This window comes from Vombatus ursinus, unplaced genomic scaffold, assembly GCF_900497805.2.
Source record: "Vombatus ursinus unplaced genomic scaffold, bare-nosed wombat genome assembly UNPS02004571.1, whole genome shotgun sequence".
Classification (NCBI taxonomy): domain Eukaryota; kingdom Metazoa; phylum Chordata; class Mammalia; order Diprotodontia; family Vombatidae; genus Vombatus; species Vombatus ursinus.
Window position 1 is genome coordinate 663,692 of NW_020944349.1, and position 26,373 is coordinate 690,064.

The window sequence follows — 26,373 nt, forward strand, 5'->3', positions numbered from 1 at the left end:
ATCTATCTATCTATCTATCTATATACATACATATAATTTTTCCCTTCCACTACCCTAATACTGACAAAGGTCTCATGAGTTACAAATATCTTTCCATGCAGGAATGTAAACAGTTCAACCTTAATAAGTCTCTTATGATTTCTCTTTCCTGTTTACTTCTTCATGTTCCACTTGAGTCTTGTGTTGGAAAGTCAGATTTTCTATTCAGCTCTGGTCTTTTCATCAAGAATGCTTGAAAGTCCTCTATTTCACTGAATGACCACTTTTTCCCTGAAGGATTATACTCAATTTTGCTGGGTAGGTGATTCTTGGTTGTAATCCTATCCCCTTTGCCCTCTGGAATATTATATCCCATGCCCTGTGGTCCTTTAACATAGAAGCTGCTAGATTTGTGTTATCCTGATTGTATTTCCACAATACTTGAATTGTTTCTTTCTGGCTGCTTGTAATATTTTCTCCTTGACCTGGGAACTCTGGAATTTGGCTACAATATTCCTAGGAGTTTTCCTTTGGGGATCTCTTTCAGGAGGAGATCGATGAATTCTTTCAATTTCTATTTTGCCCTCTGGTTCTAAAATATCAGGACAGTTTTCCTTGATAATTTCTTGAAAGATGATGTCTAGGCTCTTTTTTTGATCATGGCTTTCAGATAGTCCAATAATTTTTAAATTCTCTCTCCTGGATCTATTTTCCAGGTCAGTTGTTTTTCCAGTGAGATATTTCACATTGTTTTCTAATTTTTTCATTCTTTTGGATTTGTTTTACAGTGTCTTGATTTCTCATAAAGTCACTAGCTTCCAATTGCTCTATTCTAATTTTTAAGGAAGTATTTTCTTCAGTAATCTTTTGGACTTCCTTTTCCATTTGGCCAATTTTGCTTTTAAGGGCATTCTTCTCCTCATTGGCTTTTTGGACCTCTTTTGCCATTTGGGTTAGGCTATTTTTTAAGGTGTTGTTTTCTTCAGTATTTTTTTGGGTCTCCTTTAGCAAGCTGTTGACTTGTTTGTCATGATTTTCTTGCATCACTCTCATTTCTCTTCCCAGTTTTTCCTCTACTTCTCTTACTTGCTTCTCAAAATCCCTTTTGAGCTCTTCCATGGCCTGGGACTGATTCCTACTTTTCTTGGAGGCTTTGGATGTAGGAGCTTTGGCTTTGCAGTCTTCTTCTGGTTGTATGTTTTTATCTTCTTTGTCACTAAAGTAAGATAATATAGTCTGACTCTTTTTGCGAGGTTTGCTCATGATCCCAGCCAATTACTTGACTTTTAAACTCTTTGTTAAGGTAAGAGTCTGTTTCCAATGTGGAGAATGTACTGTCCCAAGCTTCGGGGGTTTGTACAACTGTTTTCAGAGATATTTCTAGGGCCCTGAAAAGTGTCAGTTCTTCCAAGGTGCTATGATTAGGGGCGAGGTGTCTCCTCTCCACCACCACCACAAGCTCCACCACACCAGCGCTCCTCCTCGCCCCAGGACCGCCCCTCAGAACTGTGACCCAGATCCAAGCATGGGCAAAGCAAGAGATTCCTGCCTCAGCACTGGTAAAGAGATCCTTGCAATCCCCCTCTGATCAGCCACTCGATTCCCCCTTGGTCTGTGGGCCAGAACCTCAGGAGGCAGCTGCTGCCTTGGGCTGCGCTCAGGAACTGGGGCTGAGACCTAGCTCCTTCTCTCACCGCAGTCACAGACTTTTCCTACTGACCTTCTAAGTTGTCTTTGGCGTTCGTGGGTTGAGAAGTCTGGAAACTGCCACAGCTGCCCTCGATTCAGTCCTCTGAGGCCTGCTCCAGGGTCGCTGTGGCCTGCACACCCACACCGCACTGTGCTCCTCTCCCAGCCCGGCGCGATATACCTTTCCGATCAACCATCCGGGCTGTCTTGGGCTGGAAACATGTTTCGCTCTGTGTTTTTGTGGGTTCTGCTGCTTTAGAATTTGTTTAGAGCCATTTTTTTTACAGGTATTTGGAGGGGTTTGGGGGAGAGCTCAAGCAAGTCACTGCTTTCCCTCCACCATCTTGGCTCCGCCCCCCCCATGCAGCATTTTCTAGACGTGCAGGGGCCTCTCTTGTTTTGCAGCATTTTCAGCTGACGTCAGATCACTTCTCCAGCACTCACAACTGGTACACATGCTCTCACGCCCGCCCCACCTTCTGCAATGTCTGCCGGGAAGCCCTCTCAGGGGTCACCTCCCACGGCCTGTCCTGCGAAGGTACTCAGTACCCGCCTGCTTGACTTGGGGGGCAGGGTGGGAAGGGCATCCCTGAGCAGTGCAGAAGTCATTCAGGGTGAAGGCCATTCCATCCAGCCTCTTCATCTTCCTCAGAAGTGAAGGCCGAAGCCTAAGGTCCCAGGGGCCAAAGGGGCAGAGCCAAGATCGGTGCTCAGTGCTGGCCTCCACATGCAGCTGAGGCAGGAGGTTGGGGGGTGGGGGGTACAGTCCCAGTCCCTGCAATACAAAATCCTTTCATTTTTTTGGCCTCTCACCAAGTAACTATGGATTTTATTCGCCTCCCTGAGGAGGTAAGGATCCTCCAGGTGAGGATGCTGGGGTCATAGCAGTTTGAATTGTACCTACCAGCAGCTGGGATGGGGGATGAAAGGGGAGGATGCCCCTCCTTTCCCACCTCTGTCCCCCACTCACACATTCTCTGGTTTCTCCCATAGTGTGTAAATTCAAAGTTCACAAACGGTGTGCTGTGCGAGCCAGCTCCACCTGCAAATGGACCACCCTGGCCACCATAGGCAATGAGATCATTGAGGACGAAGATGGAGTAAGTACAGATAGCAGCCATCCCACACGGGCTAGGCCCCTCCATATGGGGGAACAGCTAGCATGAGGCAGCCTAGGGCCAAGGCTGGGCCTCCCATGGCCTCCTTTTGTGCCTCAGTGGCCCATTGCCCTGCCTGTGGCCGCCATCTTGTCCCTAGCTCACCAACCTCCTCAGCCCAGAAGTAGGCCTCTAGCCACTGCCTTCTCCCTACCTTTGCCTGCTGTGCTTGGACTCTAGGGGAGCAGGGCCTTGTTGGAGGCCTGCCACTTTGGGGAGGTGGGTCCTTACCTCACATCCTCAGTTTTGTATTCTGTTTTTCCTGTGCAGGTGGCAATGCCCCATCAGTGGCTGGAAGGGAACCTGCCCGTCAATGCCCGCTGTGCCTCATGTGACCGTATGTGTGGCAGCGTCCGAAGGCTACAAGACTATAAATGTCTCTGGTGCAAGGCCATTGTAAGGCTCAATTTGATCCTCCTGGGGTCACTGATTGGGACAGGCTGGGTGGCCATGTGGCTGCAGAATGGCCTTTGGGCTCTTTGTACAAACCCCCATCCCCCCATCTCAATGTAGTTATCAAACTCGGGGTCAGAGGTCAAGTGTGAGAACTAGACGGGATGTTAGAGGCCTTCTGGCTCAATCCTCTCATTTTACAAGGGTAGAAACTGAGGCCCAGAGAAGTTGACTGTTCCACCCAAGGTCAGATAGCGAGTGGTAGAACCGGGATTCAAGGCCATGAAGCCAACAGTGTTTTCACTGCCCTCTGGATCAGGGTTTTCTAGATTGGACCTATGGGGAAAAGGCCGACACCTTCTTTCCTGCTGGTTCGGAGGCAAATGGCAGGTGAAAGTGGTAGCCTCTTCCCCAGAGTCCTCTTGGCAAACCATGGCCCTCCCTCAGCCACCGCCTGGGACCTCCCACCTTGGTCCCCTTGGACTTGGAGGCTTTCAGAAGCTTCCAGAGGAGGCAGTATCATTTACTAGCTAGACTGCTGGACAGAGTCAGCAAGACCTGAGTGCAAATCTTCAGTCACTCAGTCAACCTTCTTTAACCTTTAATCCTTCCTGGGTGCCCAGGTATATGACCCCAGGCAAGTCACTTGACCTCTCTAAGACTTAGTTTCCTTATCTGTAAAACGGGGATCATAATAGCACCTACCTCCCAGAGTCACTGTCAATGGAGGTAACAGTAAAGTGCTTTGTGAATGGTGAGGATGTCCTTGGAAGGGAGATTGGAAGACCCTTGAACCCAACTGCTCCCAGCACAAATCCCTCACCCTTCTCTGTGTGTGTGTGTGTGTGTGTGTGTGTGTCTCGATCTCTCTCCCTCTCCTCTCTCTCTATCTCTCTGTCTCTCCCTCCCTCCCTCTCTTCTCTCTATCACTCCCCTCTCCTCTCCCTCTCCCCTTCCCTCTTTCTCTGTCTCTCCCTCTCTGTTTCTGTCTCTCTGTCTGTCTCTGTCTCCCTCCCTCTTTTCTCTTTCTCTCCCCCTCTCCTCTCTCTCTGTCTGTCTCCACATCCCGTCTCTTTCTCTCTGTCTCTCTATCTTTGTCTCTGTTTCTCTGTCTCTGTCTCTCATCATTTTAGATTCATGGTACCTGCAGAGACCAATTTTCTAAGAAATGCCCCCTGGGACAGTACAGAGTATCTATTCTCCCACCAACAGTTCTGAACTGCATGGACTCAGATGGTGAGTAACCAAGAGGCCTCCCCTCCAACCAGGAAGGAACTGAAGGCCCGAGATATGGGGAGGGAGGTGCTTGGATGAGGGGCAGATGGCCCTCCCTGGCCTTCTAGTTAGAGCATGGAGTAAGTACCAAGAGCCCCCAAGGCCCCCAATATTGGCATTGATGTTGAAGAATTGCCTCAGTTTCCCTATAATTCTTGATTGAGAGGGCTGCGGGCACTTCTAGAAGTCTGACTAGAAGGAAGATGCCCTGGAAACCTCAGAAATATAAGAGAAACCAGAGTGACTCCTGAAGACCGCACTCCTCCCTCCCTCACTCAGAGGTTCTTGGCCCACCACTAACCAGGCAGGGTAAGGGAAGAAGGTGAATTTCACGGCACCTCCACAGAGTGGGGGAGCTCTGTGGACAATCATGCCTGGCAGAGCCTGAGCCCTGGTTCTCTCTGGCCCTCTGGCTGGGGGCAGCAGACTCAGTTCCCTTCTCAGCAGTCCCTGGAGCATTGTTTCTCACTTACCCGAGTTGGCTCTGGCCTTCACTGTTCCCAGACAGAAGAGCATATCAATGACTTTCTGCTAAACATGGGCTAATCCACAGGCTAATTCACTCTGTCTAGGGCGTCCTTCCAAAATCCGGGGTGATTGATTCTTTCCCTTGTTTAAGAAAGCTAAGTTTTGCCTGACTAGGTAAAGATCCAGAAAGCACAAGGGACTTGCCTGAAAACTTAAATGGAGTCTCTTTGAGATCGCCAGTGGTAAAAGCCAGACCGACCCCAAGCAACTATTTCCCAGGGAGGTGTCAGGTCAACAGCCTCATCCACAAACATTTAGTGAGCACCTGCTGTGTGTTGGGTCCTGGGGATGCCCAGATGTGCCAAGCCCAGGCTGTGCCTTATCAGAGTCAAGGGTCTAGCTGGGGAGAAAATTCAAATCCAGAAAGGTGCCCACCTGAATGAGATTAGGCTTTCCCAAGAGTCAAGTGAGCTCTACTGAATGAGAGGCTTCTGAGCACAAGGGCCTACCTAGATGAAGGCCTGCTTGAGTGAGCCTCACCTGGCAGGGCTATATGGGACATAGCAGGGATCAGCACAAAGGCTTCCCCTTCCCAAAGATAGGATGGAGACTGAGTAGCTTGGCAGTGATTCTTGTGATAAACATCGGCTTAGTCCTGGAGAACCGTTGAGTAAATTCCATGAGGTTTTCTTAAGTTCCTACTAAGTGCCCAGCACTGGGCTAAGCACTGAGGGGATACAAAGAAAGGCAAGTGACAATCCCTGCCCTCAAGGAGCACCCAGTCTAAGGGGGGGGAGATGACATGCAAACAACTAGGTACAAACGAGTCAACAGAGGAGGGGAGATTTTAGCTGGGACTGAAAGGAAGCCAGGAGGAAAACCACAACCCTGACCCTAAATGCTGTGACAGCTAGAGGGGAAATAAGGCAGCAGCCTGATGTGGAAGCCACAACCAAACCCAAATGGGCTCTCCCAGTGCAGGAATGAGCCTGAATGAGGAATGTGATGGCTTCTAGAACCTCCCCACAGGGGAGGTGGCCAGTCTGTAAGGGAGGCTCATTCATTCATTCATTCGTTCATTCATTCATTCATTCATTCATTCATAGTAGAGACTCTAGAGTAGGCCCAGATGGGCCTAGGCAGCCCCTGGAGATGCTGGGATTCTCTGCTGGATTAGAAAGGAGAGAGCCTGGAGGCAAATGCAGAGCTCCAGGTGAGACCCTCAGGGTCTGGCCTAGGGGCAAGAGAGAGAAAAAAGGGTACATTTGAGAAACAGAAAATGGAAGAAAAGATCTTGTGGCCTGGGGGGCCCATGCTGCAGATGAGAGCGCTCTTAACAGACAGAAGGGAGTCCCAAGGGGGAGCTAAAGCTAGGAAGTCTGCTTTGAGGCATGTAGCCTAGAGACCAGAGGTGTAGACTTGGGAATGGCCCTTGTAGACAGGCTATCTGGGACCCTAAGAGTAGATGGGATCTCTGGGGGACATACTGTATCTCACTGCAGAGGCCCAAGGGTGAAGGCTTCGGCCTTTGTGTAGGGGATGGAAGACCTGCAACACAGGAGGAGAAATCCAGGGGCTGGGAAGGGAGCAGAGCAAGAGTGTCCAGGAATTCAAGGGGGAGCAAAGTAGTGGACAGCAGCATCTAAGCTGGCCTGGAAGCTAAGGAGGCTGGGGCCTGAGGCAGGGCCAGCAGATCTGGCCTTTAGGAGCCTGTCAGGAATCTTGAAGGGAGCAGTTTCAATAGATTACTGTAGTTGGGAGAGAAGCCAGATCACCAGGGATGGAGAGAGTAAAGGCAACAAAAAGGAGAGAGACGGGGAAGGGGAAAGGAAGGGGACAGAGATCAAGAAAGGAGAGAGGGGGAGAGAGACAGAGTGAGAGAAAGGAAGGAGAGGAGATAGTGACAGAGAGAAATGGGGGAAGGAGAGAGACATAGAGAAGGGGGGAGAGACACAGAGGGAGAGAAAGGAAGGAGATAGTGACAGAGAGAAATGGGGGAAGGAGAGAGACATAGAGAAGGGGGGAGAGACACAGAGGGAGAGAAAGGAAGGGAAGGAGATAGAGTGACAGAAACAGAGGGGGGAGGGAGACGAGGAGGGGGAGGGAGACAGAGAGGGGGGGAGAGAGAAAGAATGGTATCTAGGGAAGAGACAAGGGTTCAAGGAAGACATTTTTATTTGTTTATTTTATTGTTTGTTATTATTATTTTATGATAGGAGAGCTGTGAACATGTTTGGAGATAGATGAGAAAGGGAGCCTGCAGGGGATGGTGATGGGGAGGGGGATGGTGAGGGGGAGGGGGATGGTGAGGGGGAGGGGGATGGTGATGGGGAGGGGGGATGATAGGAGAACTTCGGGAGGCTCTGATCCTCAGATTCTCAGGCTCAGTAGGCGGGTCTCAGCTTCCTAGGCTCTGTCAGTCCTGGGGCCCCGCCCTCCTGTTGCTCTCTGGCTCCATCTAGCCCTGCTGATCTCCACGTGCTCCCTTCTCTGCTTCCTTCTTTGCTCTCCACGGATCTTGTTGCTTCTGTCTTCTAGTTGTTCAGCTGTTCTTCCATTACTCATGGGGGGGGGGGGGAGAAACTCAGTTAACAAGACCAGAAGTACCTGATAAAGCCCCCTAAAAATAGTAGTGGGGTTTTTTTAATTACTGTTATTTTAAAGCCATCTAGTTGCCACTGACATGCCAGGACCAAGCTAAAGCCAGAATCCCACGCCCTGGTGAATTTCATTCCACGCGTGGTCAGTTTCACTTTCCCTGCCCACATGTTTCTCTGTCTATTCTCCAATATTCTATTCTAGCCAGCTCTGCCACACAGGATTCCCATGGGGAGAGCCTAGCTCTTTGACTCAGAAATCACCCTCTCTCCACTGAGGCTCGCTGCCCAGCTAGGACCCAAGTGCGTCTGCTCCCCACAATAATGGTCCGTGGCAGAGGACAGAGGAGAGAAATATACAGAGGTGGCCTCTTCCCCTTATATCAGAGGCCAGAAAGGAGCAGGGATTCCAGCAGACCCCAAAACCCAGCATGAGGGGTATTAGCACAGAGAACACGCACACCGAACATTCACTGGCAGGCAGGCCCCCTTCTCACACCTGCTCTAAACCCCCTGGATGCATCCATATGCAGAGCTGCCTACTCACATAATACACATAACCCCAGAAGCACCCCCACAGCCCTGAGCACATAGAGGCACATACATAGAGATGTACACACACAGATGTAGTAACACATAGATGGATGGAGAAATTCGTCCACAAAACGCTCCTCCTAGGTCCAGCTCACAATTCTCCCCACCCACACAGACACCGGGAAGCCCGCCATTGGGTGTCTAGCTTCATTCCCCTCCTCCAAGGGCCCACTCAGCTGTCCATGGTGCTGGAGTCTGAGCAGCAAGCTCCGGAGCACCTCCTCCGCCGTGGATCCGATCTGGGAAGTGGGCAAGACAGCTACTAGGACTGGGTGGCTGGGTGGTTGGGTGACTGGGTGGCTGGAAGGGTGGACAGGACTGAGTGCCAAGAGAAGATTCTTTCCTTATCTCCTGTTGAACCTTAGAGAGGAGATGAGCCCTCGGAGCTTTCCTAAGCTAAGAGCTGGGTCTTCCTGCCTTGCCCCTCGGCCCGCTTCTGCCACCCCCAGGACCACGAGGCCCTGCTTCTGCCTTGCCCCCAAAGGGCTCTGATTTGAGCCTTTCCTGATAAATATGAGCAGACAGTGAATTACACCCTGCACACAGCGGGCCATTCTGTAGCTGGTGGCCCTGTCTAATGATGGGGTTCCAGGCTCTCTAGAAGTGGGGTGGGGGAACCTGGCTCTGAAAAGAGACTCCTGCTTATGGCTCCTTGCATCCCCCCAGGCCTCTGCCACTTGCAAATACAGCCCTGCTGGCTGCCAACAGCATTCCCCGATCTTTTGCAGCAGTCAGTGCCTTTCCTCCACAGTTGTGGCCATATCAGCCCTGCCAGGCCTTTGGCCCGCTCCTCTGTTTCATACCAGCTGGTTTTCCCTTCTTTCTCTTTCTTGCATTCTTTCCTATTCTGCTTTTTGGTTGTCAGGGCCCAGCAGCACCATCGAGTCTCTCCTCATTTGCCACTCTGTCACCTCTTTTGCCCAATTTTCTCCTCCAGCCCCCTTCCCCCAGACTGCCCTCCAGGAGGTAGAGTCAGCACCAGCAGGGCCCCTCTCAAAGGCTGCCTTCCCTACAGCTCTGGCAATGGCTGTCACCTGCCTTAGGCTGCCCTGGGCCTGGGCCTGGGGGCTGGGCAGTGGTGGCTGCTTGACTTACTGATTCCAGCCAAGTTGCCAAGTCTTTGTTAGGCACCTAATCTTGTCAAAGTCCCGTGCTTAGCATTAGCACCTACAAACACAGGCAAGAAGCATTTATTAAGCGCCTACTACAGTGCCAGGCACTGGGCTAAGCTCTGGGGTTATAAAGAAAGACAAAAGACAGTCCCTGCCCTCAAGGAGCTCATAGTCTAACAAACAAATATGTGCAAATAGGTTATGTGCAGGATGAATAATTAGCAGAGGAAAGGCCTGAGGATGAAGAGGTGGGAAAGGCTTCCTGTAGAAAGTGAGATCTTAGCTGGCAGAGACCAGGCAGAACCAGCAAGAATGCCCGGAGTGGAGAGATGGAGTGTCTTGTCTTGTTTGGGGTACTGCCAGGAGGCCACTGGTCCTGGATTTCAGATTACATGGGTTGGGGGTGGGGGGAGTATAAGATGCAAGAAGACTGGAAGGGAGGGAGGGTCCTAGGTTATAAAGGTCTTTGAATGCCAGACAGAAGATTTTGTATTTGATCTTGAAGATACTAAGGAGTCACTGAAGTTTACTGAGTAGGAGATGATAGGGTCAGACCTTTAGGGAAATCACTTGGTAGCTGAGTGGAGGATAGACTGGAATAGGGAGAGACTTGGGGCAGGCAGACATCCCCCTTCCCCAGTAGCTCCTGCTATAGTCCAGGCATGAGGAGATGAGGGTCTGCATCAGGACGGTGGCTGTTTCAGAGGAGAAGAGGGGGCCTAGTCGAGAAAGATTGCAAAAGTGAAATCAACAGGCCTTGGCAACAGATTGGATATGTTGGGTGAGACACGGGAGTCAAGGATGACACCTAGGTTATAGGGCTGGGCCCTTGGGAGGATGATGGTACTCTAGACAGTAACAGGAAAGGTTGGAAAGGGGAGAGATGATGAGTTCTGTTTTGAATATGTTGAGTTTAAGATGTCTACTGAACTTCCACTTCGAGAGATTAGGGCGGGATAGGTCAATTTGAGAATCATCAGCATAGAGATGGTCATTAAATCCATGGGAGCTGAGGAGATCACCCAGTGAAATAGCATAGAGGGAGAAGAGAAGGGGGCCCAGGGTAGAGACTGTGGGATACTTGAGGTTAGTGGGCATCACCTGGATGAAGGAATCTGAGAAGGAACAGTCTGATAGAAAGAGATCCAGGGGAGAGTGGGGTCCAGAAAACCTAGCAGGGAGACAATATCGAGAAGAGGGTGGTCCTTAGGGTCAGAGGCTTGCAGGAGGGTCGAGATGGATGAGGATTGAGAGCAGGCTGTTGGATTGGGCAGTAGAGAGATCATTGGCAGCTTTGGAGAGGACGGTCTTGGTGGAATGAGAAGCTGAGTCACAAGCCAGTTTGGGAAGGTTAAGTATAGAGAAGAGAGAAAGTAAAGGCACCCAGTGTAGACAGCCTTTTCAAAGAGGTCAACCACAAAAGGCAGAAGAGCCAGGGGATAATAAACTACAGGGGATGGAAGGAATCAAGTAATGACTTTTTTTTTATTTTGTGGATGGGGAAGCGTAGGCATGTTTGTAGGCATCAGGAAAATGGATGGGGGACAGCAGCCCAGCCTCCCCCTCCTACGGGACTTCCTGCTTCCTCTAAGAATCAGAAAGGTCCTCCTTGTAATAAGTGGAGTTCTGGTTCCCATATGCTCACCTCTGCTCCTGGTTCTTCCCAGAGGGGCCAAGCAGAACAAAGGGGCTCCCTCTTCCATAGAACAGCCCCTCAAATGGCCCACCCCACCCCCAAGTCTTCCCTTCTCCAGGCTAAAGATTCCCAGTCCTTCCTGTGTTCCTCACATGACTGTAGTAAGACCTGCCTCCCATCAAAGTCTAAGCGCCTACACTGGCCAGAGTACAGTGGGATCATTCCATAGTTAGATGATCTGGACATAGGTATCAATGGAAGTGAAGATCGCGTTGACTTTTTTTAAGCAGTTGAATCCTATAGTTGAGTCCTGTGGAGTCTGTGGTCCACTAAACCCTTCAGCCTTTTTTTCAATCCAAATCTCTCCCAGCCTATCCTTGTGCATTTGATGTTGGTGGGTTTTGGGTTGTTTTTTGTTTTTCAAACCAAAATGCAGGACCCATTGGCTTTGGCTAAGCGTTGCAGGCTCTCAAAATCACTTTGGGTCCAATCTCACCCAGTATTTTAATGCTCCTCTCCAGCCTTGTAGCATATACAGATTTGATCAGTATATCTTACAAGTTTTCTAAGTCAATTCTAACTCTGTATGCTAAGAGGAGAAACATTCCAGATTTAATAAAGCCTACGTGAAAGAATGGAGCCAGGAAAACCCAGGCCTCATTTGGGAGATCAAAAGTTGCCCATTTTCCCTGATTCATAGAGTACATGGGGGAGAGCAGTGGGAGATCGAGGCTGGAAGGGCAGGCTGACCCTGGATTGGAGGAGACAGGGGAAGTGAGAAGGCTTGTTATCAGTGGAGTGGGGTGGTGGTGGGGTGCTTGGAGCAGCAGTGATTGATGGAGCAGATCCTTGAGGAGGTAGGAAGGCACCAGGAGAGTAGACTGAGGCAAGGGTAGAGCCGCCTTGCCCTCTGAGGCTGAAAGGAAGGAGGAGGAAAGAGCAACAAGGATTCTGGGAGCAGCTTGAATAGATGAGTTCTGTCCCTGACTGAGTTCTCAGCGGAGGAGGAGGAGGATTAATCGTCAGTAAGTAAGTAGATGACAGGTATAAACCAAGTGTGTGACAAGGAGGGAGAAGTCATCGTACTAGGGGAGGTCCAGGAGGAGATGGCACGTGAGGGGGGCCTTAAAAGAATGGTCAGGATTTCAACAAGGGCATTCTAAGTATAGGGAAGAGCATGAGCAAAGGTGTAGCGGTGGGAAAGCATGGCGCAGAAGCCAGGAGCTGGGAATAGTCTAGTTTGGCAGGTGTGTGAGCATGTGGAAGACAGGCGGGGGTGGGGGGGAGGAAGAAGGAAGAGAATGACAATGACAGTAAGCTTTGCCGGGCTTTCTCACTGTAACTCCTGTCTTGCCCTCGACCTCCCATGGCCATCTGAGGCACTTTCATCCATTTTTCTTCTGGCATTTTGGCCTCCCCTGCCCCTTCAGCCTTTTGTGGTAGAGCTCTGGATGGGCTTACAAACTGCGCAGGGCAAGTGAGGGGCTGGATTTCTGGTGTTTGGACTTCTTTCTGGCATGGAATCCCTCTGGCCCTGTCCGAGAGGGATCCCCCAGGGAACCCTTCTTTTATGACTCCTGGGCCTCCTTCCTGGCCCCCTGGGCCACTGCCTCCAGCAGCAGCCCTCAGAAAACATCTCTGGCGTCAGGAGCAGCCAGGCTTTGGTTAGGCTGCCAACACTTTGCCTGTGAGTCTGAGGACTGGCATCAGTCACTAGGGCCGAAGCCCCGGGGCATGGCTGTGTCATGTGGCGATTGGGCCCGAGGAGTCTTGCCTGCCCCCTCCATGCCTGTTTGGGGACGTTTCAGGAGCTGACATGCTGCGGCCCGGCGGAGGCGAGTGGTGCCTGGCTTCTCGCTCACCTGTCACCCGCTCTTGGCGGCCCCCTAGATCAGGACTTTTGGTTTTTCCAGGGTTCTGGAAGGCTTCTTGCCCAGGTGCCTGCTCCAGCCCTCTGCTTGCTTTCGTCAATTCCAAGAGTGGTGACAACCAAGGTGTGCGCTTCCTCCGGAAATTCAAACAGTTCCTGAACCCAGCACAAGTGTTTGACCTGATGAATGGGGGGCCTCACCTGGGGTAAGTGAGCTCAGCCATGGGAGAAAGCCTTCCCTTCTCTGGGCATTCCCATCTGGAGCTCTTGGCCTCTGCCCTTTGCTCATAACGTCACAGCTCTAATAAAGCTAGAAGGGGCCTTCAAGATCGTCCAGGCCAATCCCCTCATTTTACAGATTGGGAGACTGAGGGCTAGGGAAGTGACTTGCCCAAGGTCACCTAGCTAGTTAACAGCAGAAGCAGGATATGAGCCCAGGTCTTCTCACTCCTTAGAAGTCACTGAATCCAATGGCCTCATTGGACAGAGAAGGAAACCGAGGCTCAGAGAAGGGAAGGAGTTTGTCCAGGGTCACTCAGAAGCAAAAGATGAGCCCGAGTCCTTTGGCACCAAGGCCCACAAGCTGCCTACCAGGAGACAGGCCCAGGGCTATTCTGCTGAAGAACCTCATAGAGATTTCCAGAGTTCTTTCTCCTCTCCCCTGCCCATACCCCTGCCCCTGGCACTCCTAATGGACGTTACAGGTGGCTTCCCAGTCTAGTCCAGATTCTGATGTCCCCAGCCGACAGCCCTGGGCCATACCAAAGCTGGGTCCTGGGCCCTTTGCCCCCACTTCCTGGGAAAAATGTCCTTGTTAGGAAAAGAGTGGGGCTGTCACAGTTTACTGGTGAGGATGCCTAGGGGCAGTGCTGCAATGGAACAGGGAAGGTGTGGCCCCTCAGGCACCCAGAGGCCTGGCAAACTAGAAACCAGGGTTGGCCAGGCTGCCAGTGGGCCCTGAGTTCACATACTGCCTACTGCCCCCTCCCTGTGCCCCTGTAAGTGGAAGCTGTCTTCAGTCTGATACTTCTGGTGGCTGAGGGCCCACCCTCGTTTGAGGGCCCACTGAGCTTATCTGAGGCAGAGTCGGTGTGGGATAATGGACAGTCACTCAAGATTTCGCACAGGTGGGAGAGCTGGCTTTTGTCAGAAAACTCTGCCTTAGGCACTTCCTGTCTCTGAACCTCAGTTTCCTCTTCTGTAAAATGGGAGTAATAATGGTGCCTACCTCCCAGCTTGGTTGTGTGACATGCCACGCAAATCTCAAAGTGCCCTCTCTCATCGTCAGCATCAGCCCGTATAGGACAAGACCACTCACCATCTTTCTCCCCCTCCTCCAACTCCCCATTACCAAGCTGGTATTGATCTGGCCCTGACCACTGGCACTGCCTCTGCTGCCACTCTAGACAAAGCCCCTGGTGGGGAGGGAGCCTGCCTCCTGCTCCTCATCTGAGCTTCTCTTCTTGTCCTCGCCCCCCTGCTAGGCTCCGTCTGTTCCAGAGGTTTTCCACCTTCCGGATTCTGGTATGCGGTGGAGATGGCAGCGTGGGCTGGGTTCTTTCTGAAATTGACACTCTTGGATTACACAAACAGGTGAGTATGGGCACAGTGCCCACCGCCTTTCTGAAAAGGCTGGCGGATCAGTGTTCTTTGTTCCCAGTCAGCGAGGGGCAAGCCTGAGCTTGGCTGTCAGAACCTCTGCCTAGGCCCCTTGGGACTCAGTAGTGCTACCAATTGGCTTAGGTTTAGGAAGTAGATGTTTTCACCTTGCTGGCTTGTTTCCTGCCACTGAAACTGGCCTCCTGCTTTTATCTCATGCTAACATAAGCATGTGCGTTCTCACCTTGGGCCCACAGCTGGTCCCTTGCCTGGTCAACCAAATGTGGGCATGAGAAGGCAAGGAGTTGGCAGGAGAGCCAAACAGTAGCCCTCTCACCTTTACCTCCAGGAAAAGAGTCCCGGGGGTGGGGGGGAACCTGAGGGACAAAAAGGTAGAGAAGCTCCAGAGGAAATGGCTCCTGGGGATAGCAAGCCTGCACTCTCACCCCAGTCACTGAGCCTGAGCCAGACTGTGGCATGTGCTACTGAGATAGCCAGACTGTCTGCTTACCAGCCATCCATCCATCCACCCATCCATCCATCCATCCATCCATCCATCCATCCATCCATCCTTCTATCCTTCCATCCATCCATCCATCCTTCCTTCCTTCCTTCCATCCATCCATCCATCCATCCATCCATCCATCCTTCTATCCTTCCATCCATCCATCCAGCCTTCCTTCCATCCATCCATCCATTCATCCATCCATCCATCCACCCTGCAAGAAACACTTATTCAGTAACATCGGTGCATGGGATGGTACATTAAATATAGGAGAGGCAGAGACAGAAACGAATGTCCCCTCCCTTCAGTGAGCGAGAGCACCCTCCTCGGAGGGTGAGGCTGGAGGGCCACCTGCACAACGAGTTTCCTTTACGCTGCAGTGCCAGCTTGGGGTCCTGCCCCTGGGAACTGGCAACGACCTGGCCCGCGTGCTCGGCTGGGGAAGCCTGTGTGATGACGATACTCAGCTCCTGCAGATTCTGGAGAAGATGGAGCGGGCCACCACCAAGATGCTGGACAGGTACACAGCAGCGCCCGCCCCATCCCTCCTTAGAGCATGGGTGGCTGCCTACTCTCCTTCCCATCAGGGGCCATACCCCAGTAAGCCCCTTGCTTCCCTAAGAGGCCAGGCTGAGTGGCCACATTGTGGGGAGGCAGGGGCTGCCACATACCCTCGAAACTGGACCAAAGTCTCTCCTCTAAACCACATCCCATGGACCCTGAGAGATTCTAGATCATCTCTGCTCCTGAGTTCCTGGGAGGAAAAAGGAGCCTCACTAGGACCCTGGGGCGCAAGAGGCAGTGGGCGACTTTTGGCTTAAGCTCAGGAGCAGTGGTGGGGATGGGAAGAGATGGGGAGAGGCTAAAAGAGCCTCCTTGCCTCTGCTGCCTCTGAAAATTCATCAGCATTGAAATAGTGGTGCCCCTTTTCCTTCAGGAGCAGAGAGAGATGAAGGGAGCCCTGGCCAGGGCTAGTGTCTAATGGGACCACTAATGGGGTCACTCAACCAGCTGAGACCCCTCCCCCCATCCCCAGTCCTGCCCCATTCCTTACACTTCCCTTTTACCACTTGTGGAATTAATGGCCAGGGCCTCGACACTGGAGAGCTGACAGATATCTCATGTCCCTCCCAGGCCCACTGGATTGTGGGAGATGGGCCTGGCCATGTCCAGAAGACTGCCCAGGCATGTGGCCCTACTCCATCCCCAGCAAACTAATCCATTGACAAAGTAAAGGGCCGTGCACACTTGGCCAGTCTCTTTCCACACTTGGCATGGCACTTGGGCTTCCCAGGCAGATCTGGGACACAGCAGTGCCCCAAAGGCCTATTTCTGCCTTCCTTTCAGGTGGAGTGTCCTGACCTGGGAGGCTCCTGGAGGAGTGCTCACACGGAGGGCTGGACAGGTGAGAGCTCAGTGCTATGGCCCCTCTTTATTTGAGGGGGGCAAGAGCAGAGCCCAGAAAGGAAGGTTGGAGGGAGCATGACTATGGCTACTGTCTCCAGGGAGCCAGCCTGCATGGCCATGACCACTGGGACGGAGACCACGCTCTGCCTCCTGAGCTGAGCAGGCCCCAAAGCCTTCTTCATTCTAAAGCCACCACGGAAAGAGCTTCTGAGAATTGTTTTGCCTTCCTTTTTTCTTGGGGGGTGGGGGTGGGGGGCAGTGGGGCTATTGCATATTAGCATGTCCCCACCGATCCAAGACCCAAAAGAAATCAGACCTGGCATAAAAGAAACCAGGAAGCAGGCCTCAAAGAAATCAATGATTAAACTCCATCTTCCTCTGTGTTACCTCCCAGAGGCAATTGTCCTAGGAATCTGGCTCTGAGGGAATGCCCCCAGCCCCAGGTAGCTTTGGGTCCTTCGAGGCTGGCCCAGGAGGCAGGGCTGGGGGGCAGCCTTGGCTTTGAGATGTAGTGATAATGGGCTTGGGGGAAGGAGGGGGCTGCTGCAAGGGCAGCCCCAGCTGGTGACCCAAGCATGGTGAACCACTTGGGGCATGGGGGGGGGAGGGAGGCGGAATGGGCAACTCCGGTCACCTGGCGACCATGCCACCATGGGGTATTGTGGGTGGGCAGAGAAAGGGAGCAAGGACGCCAATCATCCTGCGGTGAGGATTGTGGCCATCTCAGAGGTCATCTGGGCCAATGCCCGCATTTTACAGAAAAGGAAACTGAGGCCCAGGGCATTTGGTGTGAGAGATGTTAGAGTGTTAGAGATAGAAGGGCCCTCAGAAGCGATCTAGTACAGCCCTTCCCTCATGTTATGGGTGAATACAAGGGACTTATCCAAGGTCACACAGCTAGAAAGTGGCAGAGCTAGGATCTGTGCCCAAGTCCTCTGACTCCCAATCCAGCAATACATAAGATTCTAATCTCAGCTTTGCTCTGAACTATGCATGTGGCTTGGGGGAGGTCTTTTCCCCTCTGGGGGCCTCAGTTTCCTCCTCTGTCAAATGAGGGAATCAGACTAGATGATCCCTAAGTGAGGACATTCTTGCCAGCCCAGAGCGGCCCAGCAGGACGCAAGGGCACTAGAAAGCAGCGCTGCCTGCCCACGGGCCTGTGGGGTGCCCAAATATGCACATTCTCTGCAGCCTGATGCATGGAGCATGCATGTGCCTGGGTGTGTTTGCATGTGCATACACATGTGTGCACATCTGCCTGGTAGATGAAGGCACATGTGTATATGCTGGATTACATGCCTGGGCCTGCTATGAATTGGTCATCTGTGTTATGCCCCTGACGAACATGTATATATCCGTGTTCTGAGCTCACTCATTGCACAGGTGTGACTGCTATACCAAAACACATCAACAAGTTTACATATATGTGAGTTTCCATACATGTACACAACAAGCCCACTTCCAGCAGACCCCCTCCCCCATACACACGCGCACACATTATTGTAGTCACAAACACGTACACCCACACGTACAGCTGGAGCCTCTTCCAGACAGCCTGCTAACATCCCCCCGATTCCTGCTTCTCTTTTTGGGGTAAGAGATGGCCTCTGTCTCCACTGGAATGCAGATGGAGGCCAGAGAAAGACCAGTGTGAGCGCATTTAGGAGATGTCTTCCTTTGGAAGAGGGAATCAGGGTCCAGGGCCGGGTGGCGGGGGGAGGCAGGCAGCACGAAGCTGGAGGTGGCTGGCAGTGAGGACCTGCCTCCCTCCCTCCCTCCCAGATCAGACTGCTGAGACAGTGGCGTACTGAACTCGACCTCGGCGGGGAGGCGGCAGATTGTGGGGATCTTGCCATGGGTGGGGCGTGGGGGGAGGGAGGGAGAGAGGATGAAGGAAAGGGGGCTCGCCTGTCTGGGAAGTTACCAGACCAGTTGCCCCTTCCCAGCAGGTGAAGGGAGCATGGAGCAGCAGCAGGGCTGGGGTCACCGATGGCGGTCTCCTTTGTCCCCTAGGGCCCTACGGGGCAGTACATGGATTCAGTGGCCTCCTACCTGGCCAAGCTCCTCGGCTCAGACGAGCACTCAGTGGCATCGATTCTGCCAGGTCAGACCTGCCCACAGATTGCCCTCCTGAGAATACCCTGCTATGGACAGGCTCTCAGGCAGCCTGCAGGCCTGGAGAAAGAAGGAGGGAAGGGAGGACGGAGGGAAAAGGGCTAGTCTCCTGCTGAGTTCCTGCCCCTGTGCCCAGCTCAGAGGGAATGGCCACTTGCCTTCCTAAGTAAGACTTGCTGATGACCGCAGGCTAAGGGTAGCCTTAGATGGGTAAGAGAGAGCCATAGGATTCTGGTGGAGGCCAGCTCCCTTGTCAAGGATGAGGCTGATGAGGCTGGCAGTGACATCGCCCCAGGATGCTGTGCCATCTGTCTCAGCCAGCCAGGTTCTGGGCGGCACCATCGATGAATTTGTGGTCAAAGTTGGCAAAGCCCATGAGAAAATCACAAAGAATGCACAGGAGACAGAAGCCATAGCCAGGGAAGGAAGGCCCCTGCCTTGCCTTGCCACCTCCAGCTGGCTGGCCCTGCTACCTGGTGAGGTTGGCGCTGCAGAGCCGCATGGGGGCTGGCCAGCTGGCCTCCCCCATCCCCCGCACAGTCAGGGAGAACAAGCCTCCTGGCTTCTAGGGCTCAGAGGAGATGTCAGCTCACCCTGTCAAGGCTGGGCCACACCCTATCATGCTCAGGATGGCAACTGAAGCGGGCTTGCTGCCAACACATACATGTGCAGTCATGTGTACGCACACCCACAATGATTCTACATGTCTACACACGGTCAGGTGTTACATGCAACAGGCATACACATGTGTACCAGTATGGCAGATACCCTTGCACACACTCTCCAGCAGACACAGACATACACACACCAGATATGGACTCTCATGAAGAAAGGACTTTTGTATGTATGCAGGCATACCAACTGCACATACTCCACACCCATGAACACCAGACTTCTACTTGCATGTAGGCAAGAGGCTTGCACTCTCATTGGCACACCAGAAATATGTGCACACACGCACCTGTATAGTGAGGCAAGATCCTCAGGGCTTGTACTGGGCTGGAGCATTGGACTGAATCTAGTAAGATGAAATTCACAAGGAATAAATGTCAAGTCCTGCATCAGGGTCCAAAAAGCCAACCTTCCACGTATAATATGGGGAAGGCATGGATACAAAAGGAATGAGGGGTGTCAATGGACCGCCAACTCAGTGTGAGACAGCAGCCAAAAGAGCTACCGCCGTCTTGGGCTACATTAGAAAGGGGAGAGCTTCTGGACCCAGGGAGGCAATTGTCCCACTGACCTGTGCCCTCCTCAGACCTCCCTTGAGCACTGGCTCAGTTCTGGGTATCATGGTTTAAGAAGGACACTGCTAAGCTGGACGGTGTCCTGGGGAGGGCAGCCAGGATGGGGGAGGGCCCTGAGTCCATGTACTTTGAGGATGGATCAAAGGAATTGGGCATGTTTTTCCAAGAGAAGATGAGACCGTGGACGGATTAGATGTGTTATCTTTGGTCCCAGAGGGAAAAACCAGGAGCTGTGGTGGGAAGTTGAAGGGAGGCTCATTTTGACTTGAGACCAGGACAAACATCCTACCAAGCAGAGTCGCCCCAGAGTGGAAGGGGCTGCCTCGACAGGTGATAAGTTCCCTGTCGTTGGAAGTCTCCAAGCAGAGGCTAGATGGCCCCTTGTCAGATATGTTACAGTGGGGATGGATTGCTTTAGCAGATGGGTTGGCCTCGGAGGCCCTGGCACCCTTACGCCAGACACCCCCACATAAAGCACTGGGTACATGTGTGTGATGGGTATGTGGACACACATGGTACACGTGTGTGCTTGTCTATACTATCACACATCACAATGCACATCAAGTATCTTTGTTGTACAGGTCTACCCCATGGCCATGTTCAAAGCATGTTCCCTGACATAGACATGTAGGTATAGCATTCACGTGTGTTAATCTATCTGTCAGACACTATGCAGCACACACTTGCATGCAGATGTATGTGCATACATCCATGTGCATGTGTGTGTAGCTCAGACTTGTGTCCATGCATTCAGCTCCACGGTGACACACAGTATCGGACATCTGGGTCCACCGTGTCCTAGCTAACATCACAGGAGAGTGCCGCCTATACACGTGTACCTCAGATACATGCACACACATTCCTGATGCACACAGCCATATCCAATACATGCATATGCATCTGTGTATTGTATACCAGCACACATGTGCACATGGGTACATAGGCCAGACATACATATAGCAAGCATGCACACATGTGTTCACTACATACTAGTCACATGTACGTGTATGTACACCTATGTCAGGTACGCACACAAAATCGATCCCCGAGGCAACACGCCTCTTGTACATCAGTGCCGTGTCCACACTGCATGTCCATACCCCTGCATGCCAGCCACGTACTCGTGCAAACACATACTTGGTGTTTTTCACACCAATAAAGACAGGCCGACGTGTTTCTGTCCATTGCTGGCGCTATGCAGCAGAGGATGCAGGGGGACTGGCTTGGCTCTGGCTGCTCCCTCCTCCTCCTCTTCCTTTTCTTCATCTTCCTCTAGCTCTCTCTGTCCCTCTCGCTGTCTCTGTGTGTCTCTCTCTGTCCCTGTGTCTCCGTGTGTGTTGTCTCTCCCTTCCTCTCTCCTTCCTTTCTTTTCTTTTCCCTGGCTCAGACTTTGGACTCTCTTTTGCACTGAGCTCTTTTATCTGCGGCTCCCTCAAAGGCTCATTTCCATCCCCCTGGCCTCCCCAGACCTATGGCGCTCTGCGGGTCGCTATCTGATGGGCTATGTTCCTGTCTGTTTTAGTGTACCCCGGTGAGCAACAGAACAGATATGCTGATTCGGGAGCTGGAGATGGAGCCCCAGGCCGCTATGGGCTACCTGGAGAACACCCCGCTGGCTGCTCCAGCCGCAGAGGGAGAAGATGAGGGCGATGAAGATGACTTTGAAGGGGGAGCGGTGGGTGGCGCCCCTGCAGAGGTGTGCCAGCCCTCTAGCTTGGTGCCCCCAGCCTTCAGATCCAAGGATCAGATGGTGCTGCGAGCTAACAGCTTGAAAAAGGCCTTAAGGCAGATCATTGAGCAGGCAGAGCAAGGTAAGGGGGCCAGGATAGAACTGAAGCCCAGATGATGGGAGTGGGGGAAGGACAGAAGGTTGTCCCACTTGACCATCTCTCCTGTACCTCCCTGTTGGGTAAAAGCACTGACCCAGAGCCCAAAGAGGCCAGGAGCTGTCCCCTCCTGTGGGAGCCAGGCTGGCCCCAAGCTCCTCCCAGGCACCCATCATCAAACCCTTGCTGCACCTTGTGACTGGCATCCTCAGTCATGAGAGCTGCCTGGGAGCCCTGACATCCTCTACCACCAGTCATTGATTTTGGTTTTCTCATCTTATCCTCTTAACTACCTTCTCCTGACCATCAAAAATGAGACTACTAATCTCCCCAGAGAAGATGGTGCTCAGCTTCAGCCCTTCCCTAATTTGACTAGCCAGGAGGGCAGTGAGGCTCCTAGGAGTAGCTTTCCTGGCAGGATGCAGCGTGGCCACCAGCCCCACTGGGGCTCTGGGCCATGGACCAAACCTTTCCCTCTTCCCAGCCCCATCCTAAAGGTCCCTCAGCTGCCAAGTCTGTTGTCCTCTCTCTGAAGCTATTGGGAAAACAGGTCAGAAGATGGAGTAGGCCAAGGGTCAGTGATTCCATGTGTGAACAGGAAGGCCTCGTAGGCCCTTTGGCTGCTTGTTGGCACCTCTGGGGAAGCCCCCCAGCTGGCCCCGCTGTCTTGGTGGGGGGGGGGTTGAGAGCAAACTCCCTTTGTACATTGTGTGGCCCTGGTGCTCAGCGGCAGAGAGGATTTTCGTGTGGTAGCCAGGCCCTCCTTGGGCCCAGCAGCCAGTTGGCCAAGGTTAGTGCTATGCCCTATGGCTGGGTGGGGAAAGCAGAACACCTTGATCTTGGTGAGGCCTGAGCCTCCTTGGTACCAACTGAGCTACTCAGGGGCACAGTCAGAGGGAGGACTCCCATGGTGCAGAGGGGCAGTCAGGGCACAGAGTGGAGAAAGGGAGAGGTCCGAGCCCGGCCCAGGCTTGGGACACAGCTCGGTGGATTGTTAGTGTGTCAGGCACTTAACAGATGCTTGTGAACCCATGACTCTTGCACAGTTTGTGTACAAAAAGTTGTTGAAATTATCCGTGTGTGAACAAATAAGGAGAGAAGAGCAGAGGGCCCAGGACTCGGCGTTCAGGGCCCTCGCCCCACCTCAAGTTGGGCGAGGAGGCTCCTCAGGGCTAGGCAGCCACCTGGGAGATGAGAGGGACAAAGCCTGGCTCAGACTGGCAGCCAGGCCCGGAGACCCCCAAACCTGAATGCAGCAGGTTCCCATCGTGCCCTCTCCCTGCTTCTGCGTAGCGGCTGACGAGCCAAACAAGCCGACCCAAGCATGTCTGAGCCCAGATTTGGCTTCTCTTGAGGACAGCAGTTCAGAGGAAATCAGCCAGGGGTCCAAAAGGCTCAGTAAGGGCCGGGCCCTGCCCCACCCCAGCCTTTTTCTCTTTTCTTGCTCACCCTGGGCCCAAGTCCCAGTGCTCAGGCTTCCAGAGGAAGAAGGTGAAAGTTCATCCAGCATTCTTCTCAGCACCCCACTGTTCACTTACCATTCCCTTCCCCCTTTTTGGAGACATTGTGTCATGAGATACCACCACCTTGGCCTGAGAAGGGGCTTGGGGCCACTAGGGAACCCTGGCAGCCACTGGGAAGAGACCAGATGTGAACCTCTTGCCTGGTCCATCTGTTTATTCATATCAGCTGACAGTTTAGCCGCAGACAGGAGGACTGCCTTGGCTTGCTCCTGGGCACCCCACCTAGGGAGGAGAGAGGGTACCGTTGCAAACAGAATTTGCCCAGACTTACCCGTTACAAGCTGATGGAGCCTATTCAGAGATACCTCCAAGCTGACCCCTGTCCCTCAGTGGGAGCAGGCTGAAGGGCAGGCGTAGGGCGTGCCCAGAGCACTCCCCCCATGATGCTCTAGGATTACTGACCCCTGACCCAAAGGTGGGTAGGGGAAGCTAAATGAGGAGTCAGATGATGAAAGGACCCAACTGGGGCATAACCCAGAAGCCCAAGGTGGGGCAGGCAGATCTAAGCCCTGAGCCATGGTGTCTCTTTGGCCAGATTCCCGCCGAGACACCGTTTCCTCCACCACATCGTCTGTCTTTCTGGACCAACCTGACGACTCAAGCTCGAGCAACTTTGCTGAGGAGCCCGTTACCATGTAAGTACGGGCCTGGTCATCCTCCAGTGATGCTCCCAGGCAAGAACTCACCCACATACCAGCAGTCCAGTGAGGGTGGCTGGCGGAGGCTGGGCATGCTGCCAGGCACGAGGTTGGCTGGCGAGGGTTCAGGAGGCTCCATGCCCCACTACGTCACTCGTTCACCCTCGCCTCCTTCCCATGCCATTCTCGTAGCCGCTGGCGATTGCCTCCGGTGATACCATCACACACAGAGGTCGGTTTGGGCAGCGGAGAGGGAGGCCTCCCATCCTGCTCTGAGATGTAGAACAAATAGGCTAAGGAGAAAAGCTCTCCTATCTGCAGAACCCTGGCTTTCCATTTCTGAATCGCATGAAGGTACTGCTGACAGTGGGAGCATAGCGCTCTTTGAAGCTTACTCCTTCATTTTGCAAATGGGGAAACTGAGGCCCCTAGAGGTGCAGTGACTTGCCACAGGCCACACAAACATCCACTAGCAGAGCCAGAGTTCAAACCTAGGCCATAGTGTGTGTAGGCTCACATGCATATGTGTATCCTGTGAGGCTGGGCACTCAGAGATCTGTCTGCTTTACAGCCTTCTTCAGGGCTCCCCCCTCTCTCCATAATTATCCCCAGATACATGTTTGAAAATGTCACTGCTTCCTCATGGGGTCCAGAAGAAAGTCTGCCCATCCAGTGGGCCCAATGTGGCCCTCTCCCTATAACTCTGTCATCTGAGAACAGGAAGAATTCCAGTCTGGAGTCCACGGGGAGGATCACACCAGCCACTCATGCCCAAGGGTCTGAAATGCCCTCTCATCCAACCCCTTCATCTTCCAGAGGCCCACTGGTAGCAAGTGGTGGGGCCAGGCCTGGGGTCCAGGGCCTGGGACTCCAAACCCATGTGTCTCTCCCTCTCCCAGATAACAAGCACATTGATACCTTCAGGTGCTCAGGGCATCTTTTTAGCAGGATTCCCAGTTGGCACTCCATCCTGAGGTTAGGGTATGCCCTCTGACAACTAATCTACAAGTTGTTCTTGAGGTCTGATCTCATCCGGGGGCTGCTTGCTCTCCATCCATGAATGCATCTCAATGGATTGCTCATGTGGCCTGACCCTGGCAGGGCCCTGGGGAATGCTTGCTGACATTGAGGGTGATGGTAGCAATAGCTCCCACTCAACACTCCCCATGATAACCTCCATGCTCTTCTCTTCCTCTGTTGGTTTTAGCCAATTCTCTGAAAAGTGCGTCATGAACAACTATTTTGGCATTGGCCTGGATGCGAAGATTTCTCTGGAGTTTAACAACAAAAGGGATGAACACCCCAAGAAGTGCAGGTATGGAAAAGAGAGGCACCCCCATACCCCCACACATGTGGACACACTCCCTTGTTGTGCATCTTTCCCAGATGGAACCCAGAGGGCCCTTTGGCAGGGCCCTCAGGGGCTACCTGGCCAGGTAGTCCCCTGTACTATCTGTACTATTTGTTAATGGTTGGTCCGCTGGAAGACCTCCCTTGAAGGGAAACTACACACACACACGTCTCACTTTGAGGAAGCTCTAATTGTTCAGAGTTTTTTCTCCCATCCTCCCCCAAGCCTCCATCTGCTTCTCTGAATCTTTTCCCTGTTGCTCCCTGGCCCTAAGCAGAACAAGGTTAGTGCCCCTTCCGATACCGAAGAAGGCAATCACTGCATCCCCCTGAAGCTTCTCTCCTCCAGACAGCACCCCTAGTTCCTTCAGACAACCTTGTGAACAGCGAGATCTGGGTGTTTCTAGACATGGCTTTCAGTCTTGGGCGTCTACCCTGACTCATTCATTGCTTTGGCTTATTTTGCTATCCCAGGGGATAGCTCAACATATAGCTCAAGCTTGGGTGTCCATGGATTAGGTCAAAGGCTCCCAGTTTCCGGAGAAGGCCCCGGGCAGTGCCCAGAAACAAGGAAGGCCATTTTCCCAGGGCCAAGTAGGGAGCAGAGCTGGGAAAGACAGCAATGTGTCTGCAATGCAGTGGCTGAGGTGGCTCCTGCTCCAATCACACCACTTGCCAACCTTTGGGGGATTCCTGGATCCCCATTCCAGGGACTGGCAAGATCAAACAAAAACCCCAACTCCACCCTGGCTCTGGGATTGGCTCCTACCTGGTGTGCATCTTAGCCCAGGCTGCCAACAGTAAAGGCCCCAGACGTGGCCCATTTGGGTCCCAGTCTGTACCATCTACAAATCCAAGGGAGCCACTTGTTATCCCCATCCTTGCCCACTGTGTGTCTGCTTCGACCTTTCCTGTTCGTTTCCTCATGTGTTCAAGTCCTGAAATGTTAGGGCCAGAAGGCGCCTGGATTGATTGAGCAGCAACTCCCCAAATCTCAGTTCTCTGGGCAAGTTCAGCCCAGAGACGAAAACATGGCAATGGCAGCCTTCCCCAAAGGCAGTCTTGTGATCAGGAATGAGCTTAGGGGGGATTTGCTATGTCCCTGTAACATGCTTAAGCCTTGGGCCCCTTCTCCAGGGCCTGGCAGCTAAAAGGAAACTCAGTTGATTCCATTTAGACAGGTAGCTTGAGACTGGACCTGACCACAGCTTTCCTTCTCACTTGCTTCTCTGGCCCCAGTTCCCACGGCTACCACCCCAATCTGATATGGGCACCTAGGAGCATCTCCTGCTCCCCACGCTGTCGGGACCGGTGGCCAGGCCAATCCAAATATACCAACCCTGCCTTTGGCATTTTAGCCCCCTTAGTCCTCTGGCAGAAAGACGAAGTGTGC

General features: G+C 52.7%; 1 protein-coding gene across 1 annotated transcript in view; it reads left to right on the forward strand.

The window, feature by feature from the left end:
• Window positions 1-26,373, forward strand: part of LOC114024594 (diacylglycerol kinase delta-like) — a 48,210-nt gene that overhangs the window by 2,392 nt on the left and 19,445 nt on the right. Inside the window, exons 2-16 of the mRNA XM_027837636.1 lie at window positions 2,074-2,206; window positions 2,662-2,768; window positions 3,096-3,221; window positions 4,352-4,454; window positions 12,814-12,976; window positions 14,255-14,363; window positions 15,255-15,394; window positions 16,222-16,279; window positions 18,295-18,385; window positions 18,714-18,818; window positions 21,164-21,454; window positions 23,528-23,593; window positions 23,655-23,841; window positions 24,243-24,605; window positions 24,838-24,945. Coding sequence (XP_027693437.1) covers window positions 2,074-2,206; window positions 2,662-2,768; window positions 3,096-3,221; window positions 4,352-4,454; window positions 12,814-12,976; window positions 14,255-14,363; window positions 15,255-15,394; window positions 16,222-16,279; window positions 18,295-18,385; window positions 18,714-18,818; window positions 21,164-21,454; window positions 23,528-23,593; window positions 23,655-23,841; window positions 24,243-24,605; window positions 24,838-24,945 — 2,150 coding nt within the window. The remainder of the gene's footprint in view (window positions 1-2,073; window positions 2,207-2,661; window positions 2,769-3,095; window positions 3,222-4,351; window positions 4,455-12,813; window positions 12,977-14,254; window positions 14,364-15,254; window positions 15,395-16,221; window positions 16,280-18,294; window positions 18,386-18,713; window positions 18,819-21,163; window positions 21,455-23,527; window positions 23,594-23,654; window positions 23,842-24,242; window positions 24,606-24,837; window positions 24,946-26,373) is intronic.